This window comes from Anolis sagrei, chromosome X (genome assembly GCF_037176765.1).
Source record: "Anolis sagrei isolate rAnoSag1 chromosome X, rAnoSag1.mat, whole genome shotgun sequence".
Lineage (NCBI taxonomy): Eukaryota > Metazoa > Chordata > Lepidosauria > Squamata > Dactyloidae > Anolis > Anolis sagrei.
Window position 1 is genome coordinate 41,042,616 of NC_090034.1, and position 13,034 is coordinate 41,055,649.

General features: G+C 43.8%; 1 protein-coding gene across 13 annotated transcripts in view; it reads left to right on the forward strand.

Annotated features, from left to right (window-relative positions):
• Nucleotides 1-13,034, forward strand: part of NCOR2 (nuclear receptor corepressor 2) — a 343,965-nt gene that overhangs the window by 185,448 nt on the left and 145,483 nt on the right. For 10 of the 13 annotated variants that reach the window (XM_060785561.2, XM_060785569.2, XM_060785570.2 and 7 more), the window contains exons 10-13: nt 6,881-7,053; nt 8,725-8,818; nt 9,920-10,098; nt 12,459-12,513. In XM_060785561.2, the coding sequence (XP_060641544.2) occupies nt 6,881-7,053; nt 8,725-8,818; nt 9,920-10,098; nt 12,459-12,513 (501 nt within the window). The remainder of the gene's footprint in view (nt 1-6,880; nt 7,054-8,724; nt 8,819-9,919; nt 10,099-12,458; nt 12,514-13,034) is intronic. The other 3 variants (XM_060785562.2, XM_060785575.2, XM_060785574.2) reach the window with 1 other exon arrangement.

Consider the following 13,034-nt stretch of genomic DNA (forward strand, 5'->3'; position numbering starts at 1 on the left):
TAGACTTCCAAAATTGTGCCTGTTGGAGCAGAAAGAAAATCAACATCAGTCCTCTTGGCTAGTTCTCCTGACAAAATATATTAGGAGCTGTGGACTCCCGACTCGGTATCCGAACCTCTTAGAAGAGCTAGACCCAAAAATAGTTGCTCAACGAGTATTGGATAAAGAAGGCCAAAAAGACATTGCTACCCTCAGTAAAGCTGGCTCATTGAAATAGTTAAGCTGCTTTAAACACACTTTCCAAACAGCTCGATATCTAAAAACAGATATGCCAAAACACATTAGGAGGGTATTTACCAGAGCTCGTTTTGAGCAGCTGGATTCAATGGTCAAGCACGGAAGGTTTAATCAGGTCCCATACAACGAACGAGTTTGTATTTGCGGAGCATCAGAGGTGGAGGATATCACACATGTTCTGTTCAACTGTGAGCTGTATAAGAAAGAGAGAGACCATTGCCTTGGACCATACATTATTCACAAAACACACTGGGATCCACATATTAAAACTTCATTTTTGTTGGCCGGCCAGAATCCTAAAATAACACACAAAACAGCCCTTTTTCTATTCAAAGCAACACAGCTGAGAATTGCACATTTAGAATCAATTGGGGTAAACTGTGGAGGTGACACAGATATTTGACCTAAACGGGATCTGCCAACAGTTTGTTTATTTTAACCTCTTTTATTTTAACCTCTCTTATACCGAGGGTTGTATGTTGTATGACTATGTATTAAATGTGTTATGTGTTAAATGTGCTATGTGTTAAATGTTTTGATACAGCCAATAGGCCAATCAATAAAACGTATCTATCTATCTCATATTTATACATGGCTATCATATCTCCTCTCATCCTTCTCTTCTTCAGGCTAAACATGCCCAGCTCCTTAAGCCGCTCCTCATAGAGCTTGTTCTCCAGACCCTTGATCATTTTAGTCGCCCTCCTCTGGACACATTCCAGCTTGTCAATATCTCTCTTCAACTGTGGTGCCCAGAATTGGACACAATATTCCAGGTGTGGTCTAACCAAAGCGGAACAGAGGGGTAGCATTACTTCCCTAGATCTAGACACTATGCTCCTATTGATGCAGGCCAAAATCCCATTGGCTTAGTTTTGCCGCCACATCACATTGTTGGCTCTTGTTTAACTTGTTGTCCACGAGGACTCCAAGATCTTTTTCACACATACTGCTCTCGAGCCAGGTATCCCCCATTCTGTATCTTTGCATTTCATTTTTCCTGCGAAAGTGGAGTCTCTTGCATTTGTCCCTGTTGAACTTCATTTTGTTAGTTTTGGCCATTTGTCTCTCTAATCTGTCAAGGTGGTTTTGAATCCTGCTCCTATCCTCTGGAGTATTGGCTATCCCTCCCAATTTGGTGTTGTCTGCAAACTTGATGATCATGCCTTCTATCCCTTCATCTAAGTCATTAATAAAGATGTTGAACAGGACCGGGCCCAGGATGGAACCTTGCGGCACTCCGCTCGTCACTTCTTTCCAAGATGAAGAGGAAGCACCCTCGGGGTTCGTCCATTTAACCAATTCAGATCCACCTCACCGTAGTTTTTCCTAGCCCACATTGGACTAGTTTCCTTGCCAGAAGGTCATGGGGGACCTTGTCGAAGGCCTTACTGAAATCCAGGTACGCTACATCCACGGCATTCCCCGCATCTACCCAGCTTGCAACTCTATCGAAAAAAGAGATCAGATTAGTCTGGCATGACTTGTTTTTGATAAATCCATGTTGACTATTAGCGATGACCGCATTTGTTTCTAAGTGTTTGCAGACCACTTCCTTAACAATCTTTTCCAGAATCTTGCCTGGTATCGACGTGAGGCTGACCGGACAGTAGTTGTTTGGGTCATCCTTTTTTCACTTCTTGAAGATTGGGACCACATTGGCCCTCCTCCAATCTGCTGGAACTTCTCCCGTTCTCCAAGAACTCTCAAAGATGATTGCCAATGGTTCCGAAATGACTTCCGCTAGTACCTTCAATACTCTTGGGTGTAGTTGATCTGGCCCTGGGAACTTGAACTCATTTAGAGCGGCCAGATATTCCTGGACGTCTTGTTTCCCAATTTGGGGTTGGATGTCCTCTAATCCCTCATCCACTCCACCTTGCTGAGGTTGAAGATGACTTTCTTTTTGTGAGAAGACCGAGGCAAAGAAGGCATTAAGTAGTTCTTCCTTTTCCCTGTCCCCTGTCAGCATTGCCCCATCTTCTCCTTGAAGAGGCCCTATCGCCTCCTTGTTTTTCCTTTTTCTACTGACATAAGAAAAGAAGCTCTTTTTATTGTTTTTAATGTCCCTGGCAAGCCTGAGCTCATTTTGTGCTTTAGCCTTGCAGACTTTTTCCCTACAGGTGTTGGCTATTTGTTTGAATTCTCCTTTGGTGATTTCTCCCTTTTTTCACTTCTTGTGCATGTCTCTTTTGTGTCTTAGCACAGTTAGAAGTTCTTTGGACATCCATTCTGGCTTCTTTGCACTTGTCCTATTTTTTCTCTTTGTTGGCATGGTTTGCAATTGCGCCTTGAGTATTTCACTCTTGAGAAATTCCCATCCATCCGTAACTCCCTTGTCTTTTAGTATCTGTGTCCACGGAATGCTGCTCAGTGTTTCCTTCATTTTTCGGAAATCAGCTCTCCTAAAGTCCAAAATGCGGGTTTGACTTGTCTTAGTTTTGGCCTTCCTTTGTACCTCAAATTGCAAGAGCACATGGTCACTTGCCCCTAAGGATCCGACCACTTCAACTGCATCGATCAGGTCCTCTGCATTTGTTAGGATGAGACAAGAGTAGCCAACCCCCTTGTTGCCTCTTCTACCTTCTGGACCATGAAATTGTCTGCAAGGCAAGCAAGGAATTTATTGGACCTTGTACTCTTGGCCAAGTTTGTTTTCCAGCAAATATCAAGATAGTTGAAATCGCCCATGACTACTACATCTCTTCTCTGTGCCTGTTTGGTCAACTGTTGGCAGAGGTCTTCATCAAGTTCTTCCTCCTGGCTTGGAGGTCTGTAGTAGACGCCTACAAAGACATCTTTTTGAGTCCCAGTTCCCTTGATTCTTATCCAGATGCTTTCAAGCTGGTTTCCCGGAATGCTGTCTGGCATCTCTTCTGCAGCGTAACAGTTTTTGACATATGAGGCTACTCCACCTCCTCTCCCCTTTGTTTGGTTTCTGTGAAAGAGGTTATAGCTCTCAATGTCTACATTCCTACAATAGGAGTCATCCCACCAGGTTTCAGTGATGCCTATGATATCATATTTGTGGTGTTGTGCTAAAAGTTGGAGTTCGTCTTGTTTATTTCTCATGCTCTGTGCATTAGTGTAAAGACATGTGAGCCCCTGAGATCTTCCCCTGAGCTGTTTAATTGGGATTATTGTGCTTTTGGTACTTGGTCCTTGTTGTGTTTGTGCAGCCCTCCGTTTAGCCTTCTGGCAGTTCCCTGACATTGTGGGTAAAGTAGTGTTTGCAAGGCTGTTGTCCCCCTCCCCCGGTGGACCTAGTTTAAAGTGCGCCTAATGAGGTTTGCGAGTCTATGAGCAAAAAGGTGTTTTCCTACTTGTGTGAGATGCACCCCATCCCTTGCCAGTAGGCCATCCTCCTGGAAAAGCAGGCCATGGTCGAGGAAGCCAAAGCGTTCCTCCTGACACCATTTTCTAAGCCAGTCATTGACCTGTACTATTTTTCTGGGCCTTGTAGGTCCGTGTCTTGCAACTGGGAGGAGGGATGAAAAGACCATCTGTACATTACATTGTTTTAGCTTTGTTCCGAGAGCTCGAAAATCATTTATGATCTTTTGAAAAATATGCCTAGCAGTATCATTGGTTCCTACATGAATCAACAACAAAATAGACTTCAGGACAAAACAGGAATTTGGTTGCTGCCTAGAAAATTCCAACCAGCTCTGAAAGGCTCTTGTACAGAATTGCTTGATGTGTCAAAAGTAGACTCGAAAGGTGACAAGAATCCAAACACAACAGGAAATTGCTGGGGCCTTCTCGCATGGATTTTTCATTCTTTTATGAAGCATCATAGCTTTGCCCGTGCTTGCAGTATATAATAATAATAATAATAATAATAATAATAATAATAATAATAATAAATTTATTTATTTATTTATTTATTTATTTGATTGATTTGTATACCGCCACTCCCAGTTTGGCTCGGAGCGGTTTACAGCAGTAAATTAAAACAATACAACCAACTTTAAAATACAATAAAAATGAGAACAGACATAGTCCCGAGTTATTCACGCATCGAAAGCTTGTTGGAAAAGAAAGGTTTTACAGGCTTTCCGAAAAGCAAGTAGCTCTCGGATGGTTCGGGTTTCAACTGGCAAGGCATTCCATAAATAAGGGGCCACAATCGAGAAGGCCCTCTGCCTAGTAGAGGACAGATGATAAGTCTGGATGTTGGGGACTTCAAGCAAATTTTGGTCTTCAGACCGAAGTAATCTCTGGGGTTGATAGGGGGATAAGCGGGCCCTCAGGTATGCCGGCCCCAGACCATATAAGGCCTTAAAGGTTAGTACCAGCACCTTGAAAGTAATCCAGTACTCAATCGGAAGCCAGTGCAGCTGTTGTAGAATTGGGGTGATAGGACACCTCGCCGGCACTCCGGCGAGAAGACAAGCCGCTGCATTTTGCACCAGCTTCAGTTTCTGGATCACTGACAAAGGAAGGCCAATGTAGAGGACGTTACAGTAGTCAAGCCTCGAGATGACCGTCACCTGGATCACTGTAGCCAGGTCGTTCCTAGATAGGTAGGGAGCCAGTCGCCTAGCCTGACGTAGGTGGAAGAACGCAGATCTGCTCACAGCAGAGACCTGGGCCTCCATTGTGAGCAGAGGGTCCAATAAGACACCAAGGCTTTTTACAGAAGGTGACGGACGTAGTGTCTCGCCATCCAGGGTAGGCAGCTGGATCTCCCTCCCACCCGGACGGCCCAGCCAAAGGATCTCTGTCTTCACTGGATTCACCCTCAAACTGCTGGCACGCAACCATCCAGTAACGGCCTCAATGCACTGATGGAAATTTTTGGGTACAGAGTCCGGCCGGCCCTCCATCCTCAGAATGAGCTGAGTGTCATCAGCGTACTGGTGGCATTCAAGCCCAAAGCTCCGCACCAGTCGAGCAAGCGGTCGCATATAGATGTTATAATAATAGAGGAGAGAGAATAGCTCCCTGTGGGACCCCGCGAGTTAGCGGAGATCTCTTGGAAGCCATCCCTCCCCTCACCATACGCTGTCCCCAATTCTGGAGGAAGGAGGACACCCATTTAAGGTGTCCTCCTAACCCCAGTCATGGCTAAGCGGTGGGTCAATAGATTGTGATCGACCATATCAAATGCTGCTGTGAGGTCCAATAACACAAGCAGCTCTGATCCGCCTTGATCCATCTGGCAGCGAAGCTGATCTGTGTTGGCAACTAGCACAGTCTCCGTCCCGTGCCCCCTACGGAAGCCGAACTGGAAGGGATCAAGTCCGGCTGTGTCATTTAGGAACTGCTGCAACTGTTCCGCTGTTGCCCTCTCAACCACCTTGCCCAGAAACAGAAGGTTCGAGACTGGGCGATAGCTAGAGGGAACCGAACGATCTAAGTCTGGTTTCTTCAGCAGCGGAGATACCATCGCCTCTTTTAAACCCTCTGGAAAAACTCCTTGCTCGAGGGAGCTATTTATTATATTCAACAGAGGTTCACGCAATCCCTCCAGGCAAGATTTTACTAGCCAGGAGGGACACGGATCAAGGGAGCAGGTGGTCAGCCTAGTTGCAGTCATGATCCTATCGACAGCCTCTGCATCCAGCGGGGTGAACCGGTCGAGGATGGGCCCAGCGAGTGGCCACGGAGTCTCAATAATAATAATAATAATAATAATAATAATACACTTTATAAATTGTTTTAAATTGTTTTTAAATTGTGTTCAATTTTAGCCTGTTCTTGTAAACCACTCCGAGCCCCAGGGGAGTGGCGGCATATAAGTTTAAAAAATAAATAAATAAATATAAGATCGCAGAGGCCTTATGACTCAAAGCCTAAGGAATCCTGAAGGGATTATTTGAACATTCATCCATTCCGTTTTTTCTTTGGGGCAAGAACATTGGTCAGGTCATAACGCAAGTGTTTTTTATGTTTCCCTTCTTCTTGGGATCTGGACAATTGGCTCAGCCCCCATATGAATGCTGCTTCTTTCTGAGATATGTGTGTATATGTGGTAACGTTTTAGGTCTCATTTTATTTGATACCATTTGAGTAATAGCATATTTGTATACAACATGCCAGCAATACTCTCCTTGGCATCACGTTTTTTATTGAGTTAGTTATATGTATGTTTTATCTAGTGAGTTCAGGGCACCATACATGGCTCTTCTCCTTTCCGCTTATAAAAACAGCAGCCCTATGTGGTACATAAGGCTGAGAGTGAGTATGAAAAGCTCAATACCACCCACTGTGTTTCATGGTTCAGTGGCGACTCTAAAATGGATCTCCCAGTACCCAAAACACTATACCACACTAGCTCAGGGGAATAGCAAAAATGCATGGCAAATTTTATAAACTTGTTCCATGTGGTCGACTATCTTTTTAATTATCGTAAGCTTAGTTTCAGAACTCTCAATCATAAAGTTTTCAGTCTGTTAATCTGTCAATTACATTTTCATATTTGTAAAATGAATACTTTTGAAACAGGATATACCTGCATTCTTTCTTATGCAAGTTTTGTTCGTGTAGGTTTGCCACAAGAATCCATGTTAATTTTTTTTCTGAGACCTTTTGGCTACTTTAGCTTGACTAGAAATTTGATGTGAAGGAAGTGTCTCTCTCACACACACTGGTTCTTCTCCTTCTCGTTCATCAAAAAACTTCACATCCACTTCTCCAGGAACAGAAATTCTGCCAGCGCTATGACCAGCTGATGGAAGCCTGGGAAAAGAAAGTAGAGCGCATTGAAAACAACCCCCGACGCCGAGCCAAGGAGAGTAAAGTACGTGAATATTATGAGAAGCAGTTTCCAGAGATCCGGAAACAGAGGGAGCTGCAAGAGCGCATGCAGAGGTTAGTGGAGGCATGTTTGGTTGCAGCAGTGTTTGGTTAGTGGGAATATATTAAGACTCCAGGTGTTTGGTAATAGCATGTCAGTGTCTGAAGAGGGGGGAAATGCATGGTTTATCTCTTACAGGAGAAACCACTCCAATCATCTTTATTTTCCAGCTATGTCTTGTCCCTAATCTCTATGAGTGGGCTGTCTCAGTAATTCTGGTACTTTGGGTGAAATGTGGTCCTAGTCATGGTAGTCTCTGCTTATCTGTCCCTAATCAAAGATTGAGAACCAATGTGATATCCTAGTTTTGGCACTAGACTGCAACTCTGAAGACCAGGTTTCAAATCATTGCTTGGCCATTGAAACCCCCTGGGTGTCCTTGAGCAAGTCACAGTTTTTCCACACCAGAGAGCGGCAAAGGCCCCCTCTGAATATAACTTCAAAAGAAAACTCTGTGATAGGTTTGCATAGGATCACCAAAGCAACTTGAAGGCAGAACAACACCATTCAAAGACTAAGAGCAGTCCAGTGGCCATTTTGGGATGGCCAGTGTGGCGTATGTCACAGGTGGCCTTAACATATGAGTGGTGTTTATTGTCCAACTCTGCTAATATTTAAAGGTGCCCACAAAAAAAAAAGAAAGAAAGAAAGAGAAGGAGGTGTGGGTGAGAAGCATCTCAACATAAGCTTCTCACCAACCTCCATAAAGGCACAATTGCTTTAGCTTCTTCTTCTGTTCCTTACATTCATAAGAGCTTGCCACACTTGAAGGTGAAAGCAGATATTTCTGCATTTGCCAGTGTTTTTTTGGAAGAGGAGGGTGAGGTACTTCTTTCCTCACCTCAGGCTGCTTTCGACCCCAAAAATTGGCCGTGATATTGTTGCTAGGTCTTCAAGCAGCTTGACTAAGGACATTCTGGTCCATCCCTTTAACTATAATTATTACGACTTTTGAACAGGAGTGACTGGTGGTAAGGGACTATGTAGTACAAAGTATCACAGATTGTCCACAATTTATTTAGAACAGTCCTACACAACCTTTAGCCCTCCAGGTGTTATGGACTTCAGCTCCCAAAATTCCTGACAATTAGACAAACTGGCTAGGGCTTCTGTGAGCTGGAGTCCCAAATACCTGAAGAACCACGGGTTGTGCATGCCTGACCTAGAGTTGGCTTTATCCTGAAATCCAGAGGGAGCAGCAAACATGAGCGAAACTGGCTCCCATGTGTGCAACCTTATTCACCTGCTTAGCTCTCCCACCCCTTAATGGCATTGGTTGCCACAGGTTGAATCTTGACAAAGGTTTATATATTTCTGTGTATATATTTCTCTAAACCAGTAGCTACTCCAAAAATATTGAATTTGTGGTAGTGGCAATGTTCACCACCAGCATCTTTATGTTGAAGTTGTGATAAATATCATTCCATAAAGAAAGGCTTTATCTGCACAGCAGCTTTCTAGTTCTCCGTCTACACCATCAAGAAGGATGTGCTCCTTTTCACTGTGTTTTTGTGCCCCCTCCAAATCCCTTTCCCATTTAACTCCACCTTTCACAGCTTTTGCCTTTCCTTTTACATAGCACTTGCTCTGTCTCACACAAGCAGCTGCAGTAATTGTTAGAAGATGCAATGCCAAGTGCAAAATGGAGCATAAATTTTTCATCACGTTTTTTTGCCATTTCCCAGCAGGGTAGGACAGAGGGGCAGTGGCCTCTCCATGTCTGCAGCGCGAAGTGAACATGAGGTGTCAGAAATTATTGATGGGCTCTCAGAACAAGAGGTGAGGCTGGGTCACACTGTTTTTCTCCTCCCTTTGTATTCTCTCCTTCCATTTCTTTTCTCTTCCTCTGGGGGAAACCAATACACCCACAACAGATCTTGGCGTTGGAACTTGCTGTTGATGCTGCTGCCAAATTGCATTAGCTTCAGTCCTAACTGTGTTTAGCAAACACTGTCTTGTGTGAAGGAATGTGATGCCTTGATGGATTTGATAGGATCCTGAATGGGGACTTAGAGAGGCCTTTCTCTGTCTCTCTCTCATACTTTCTCCTCTCCTCTACTCATGACTGTCTTCTGGGTCTTGTTAGCAAACATCATTATGTTGGCTGCTGTGATGGTCACAAGGTGAGGCTTTTTATTGACACTGGTGGGGATTAACAGTGTTTTTTGAATGGGCATTCGAACAGTTAACCTTACCCTCGAATGCCCATTCAAAAAACACTGTTAATCCCCACCAGTGTGATGTAGCATTGACACAATATTTTACATTGATATAGATCCCTCCTGTGTCATGGTGTGATGATGGACTAGGTTCATTTATTGAACCTCATTTGTCTCACAGATTTTATGGGGTGAGAAGGGAGAAGTTATTACTTAATGCTGGATTAGCCTTCCCTGCCAGAAGTAGTACCTTTCCTTGGCATTGAATTTAGTACATCACTCCCCAATATACATTCAACTTCTCTTTTTCGCAGCTTTTTCCCATAGGGATTCTGTGCAAAAAATAGCTCAGCATTTATTTGTAAGTTTCTGCATGTTTTACTGTGCATTGGCACGTTTTTCTAAATCCCAGTTTTTAACAGTGACAACAGTAAGATGAAATTGTTCAGAGTAACCAGGAATTGATTTTTGTATGTGAAGATTGTGAGTTCAGTTCAGTTTCAGTACACAAAACCAATTTCAGCTTCTGCTCAGATTTATTTAATTTTGTGTCATTTTTGCTTGGATCTGATTGTTGCATCTCAGGAGTATTCTACTAAATGCAAAGTAGATCCAATAAGTCGGAAGTCTGTCCTTCGCCTAAATGATAGTCTGTTCTCATCCAGTTTTGTAAAATCTTTTTGGTGTTTCACTGAAACAGCTTTCTGCTCTCTTCTTCCAGAATCTTGAGAAGCAGATGCGCCAACTTGCTGTCATCCCACCTATGTTGTTTGATGCTGAGCAGCAACGAATCAAGTTCATAAACATGAATGGCCTCATGGATGACCCCATGAAGGTCTACAAGGATCGACAGGTGATGAACATGTGGAGTGAACAGGAGAAAGACATTTTCAGAGAAAAGTGAGTTCAGCTGAGGTGGTGCCTCTCTTGTAGTCATATGTGTTTTCCATAGGCCAAGATGTATAATTCCTTAATACAAGGTTATTTATTTATTTGTTGTGTCAGGACAACCAGTCATTTCTAGTCATTTCTAACAGAACAAAGCAAACAAACAGACAAAATACAAAATTTGTGAGTTTGGTAGTTGATTAAATGTCCTTTGACCAGTATATGGCCACTTGGAGTGCTTCTGGTGTTGCTGCAAGAAGGTCCTCCATTGTGCATGTGGCACGGCTCAGGTTGCATTGCAGCATGTGGTCAGTGGTTTGCTCCTCTCCACACTCGCATGTTGAGGATTCCACTTTGTAGCCCCATTTCTGAAGGTTGGCTCTGCATCTCGTGGTGCCAGAGCACAGTCTGTTCAGCGCCTTCCAAGTTGCCCACTCCTCTGTGTGCCCTGGGGGGAGTCTCTCATTTGGTATCAGCCATTGGTTGAGGTTCTGGGTTTGAGCCTGCCACCTTTGGACTCTTGCTTGCTGAGGTGTTCCAGCGAGTGTCTCTGTAGATCTTAGAAAACTATTTCTAGATTTAAGTCGTTGACGTGCTGGCTGATACCCAAACAGGGGATGAGCTGGAGATGTCTCTGCCTTGGTCCTTTCACTAATACAAGGTGAACAGAAGGGGCATGGCCTTGATCAAGGTGTGGCCAAGATGTAGCACAGAAGGCCATTTCTGGAGCCCTTTATAACCTCACTAATGCCACCGTCTATACATACCTACCTTGAATTTTATTTTTTTGTGATTTTTCTGCTATTTCTGGACCTTCTGCAGCCTGTGGTGGACACTGGGGCCAAAATGTGGCCCCAAGGTATATCAGGACTCTGATTTAGTCCTGAATACTGAATTGGGAATTCTGTGGCTCAGGAGACACCTGTGGTTCTTTGTTTAATTTCATAGAGCAATTGGTTTGCAGACAGTATACGTCCATCCATGATGTGTACACCACTCATTTAGGTGCTTCTTTGTTTTTCATGTGCATGCATGAAGCAGAGAACAGATGGGATAGAACAAAAAACTACACATTCCTACAACTACTGGCTTCACCAGTTTGTAGCCTTAGATTGTTGAATGGCAGTGCCTAGGGTAGCTGGCCCTCAGGTGTGGCATATGGAAAGTGGGGACAAGAAGAATAAAATCAAGATGTGAGGTAGCAAAGCAGAGCTTTTTTTCATACCACAACTCTAAGAATTCCCTTTCCAACATGTCCAGTGGCCAAACTGTATGAGAAATTCTAGGAGTTGTAGTCTAAATATGCTTTTTTCCCAAACTGGCCATAAGCAGGAACTTCGTTCTGGACGGAGGATAAAGTTCCAAGAAATGAGATTAGGATTGAAAATACAAGGACCACTTAAAACAGGGGTATCAAACTCATTTTCTTCGTCATGTCCTCTGTGAAATGTGCACCTATGGGTTTTCCCCTGCACACGCACAGCAGATCGGAACATTCTAGAGTTTTTTTCAATTGATTTTTATGATGATAGAAGCCCATCCGCCCATCCTCCACAAGGCGGGGCTTAGTCTCATTTCCTTTTTCCACGCCAAACAAGCAGCATTGACTAACTTCTCTCCTCACTTCTGACTGGACTGTGTTTTACCTGACAACCGACCTTCTCCAACCCTGACTCAGAACATTTTGGACCACGCTTCTTCTTCTCTCCCTGACAGGCTAGCTATGTCTTCCCTATATTTTAAGAACTGCTTGGCTTGCGGGGCTACTCTCTCAGCATGCCAGAGTGGACCTGCAAAACATGTCAGAGAGTGACAGCACACCTTGGAAACACCACCCTCAGAGCTCCTCAGTCTAAGCCAGTGGTTCTCAACTTGTGGGTCCCCGGATGTTTTGGCCTTCAACTCCCAGAAATGCGAACAGATGGTAAACTGAGTGGGATTTCTGACAGTTGTAGGCCAAAACACATAGGAACTCACAGGTTGAGAAACACTGGTCTAAGCAAAGATTGTGAAGTGAAGGCTCCTGCACAATTTTCCTCCTGACTGCAGTTGCAGAGTGTGAGTCCTATCTGTCTCAGTATTTAACTCACAAGTGTCAAACTCAAGGCATGTGGGCGGAATCCGACCCACCATGTCATTTTAGGTGGTCCTTCAGATGCTGGACTGCAACCCCTGTATTCCTCATCATTAGACATTCTCTGAACTCCTTAAGCGGGATGGAGAAAATATACTCAGAAAAACAAATAGGCACTAGACTCAGGGTGTAGATGGGCATACAGGCTAGCAGAAAGTGGAGAAAGAAATCAGCCAGGATCCACATGTTAAACAACATTAAATATTATCTCTTAATGCCACCTACACTTTTTTTCCAGATTCATGCAGCATCCAAAGAATTTTGGCCTGATTGCTTCCTTTCTGGAAAGGAAAGTAAGTCCTTTTTCCTTGTTTGTTTGGTTTTCAGTCACAATCAAAGTTTTCTTTGAATTGAAGAAAACTTTGATTGAGACTCTTTCAGACTGGATTGCTTCTTTTGTGTAGCCTGGGACAGTTTTGTGTTTACTTTGCCAAAAGCAGGACTTAACACAGAGCCTGGTTTCACCCAAAAAGTGACTACGTATGGTTGTGTTCTGAATTAAACAGGGATGTGCATTACCCTGAGGCAAAAAATGCATCTGAGAAAAGCCTGGGATCATGGCTATCAGCTGTTGAAAAGTTGGATTTGATAGTAGTCCTCTTGTCAGACAAGGGCCTGAGTCACATTTTGAGTCCCAACTCTAGAGAGGCCCATTGAATCAGTGGTGGGTTGTTGATTTTTTTTGTAAGTGTTAACTCATTGGATCCCATTAGAAGTCTCAAGGGAAGGGCTTATCACACAGTGACAGCGGCAACAAAAGATTAGACTACCATCATTTCCCTGTCAAATCAGTGAGGCACATTGGGAACTCAGC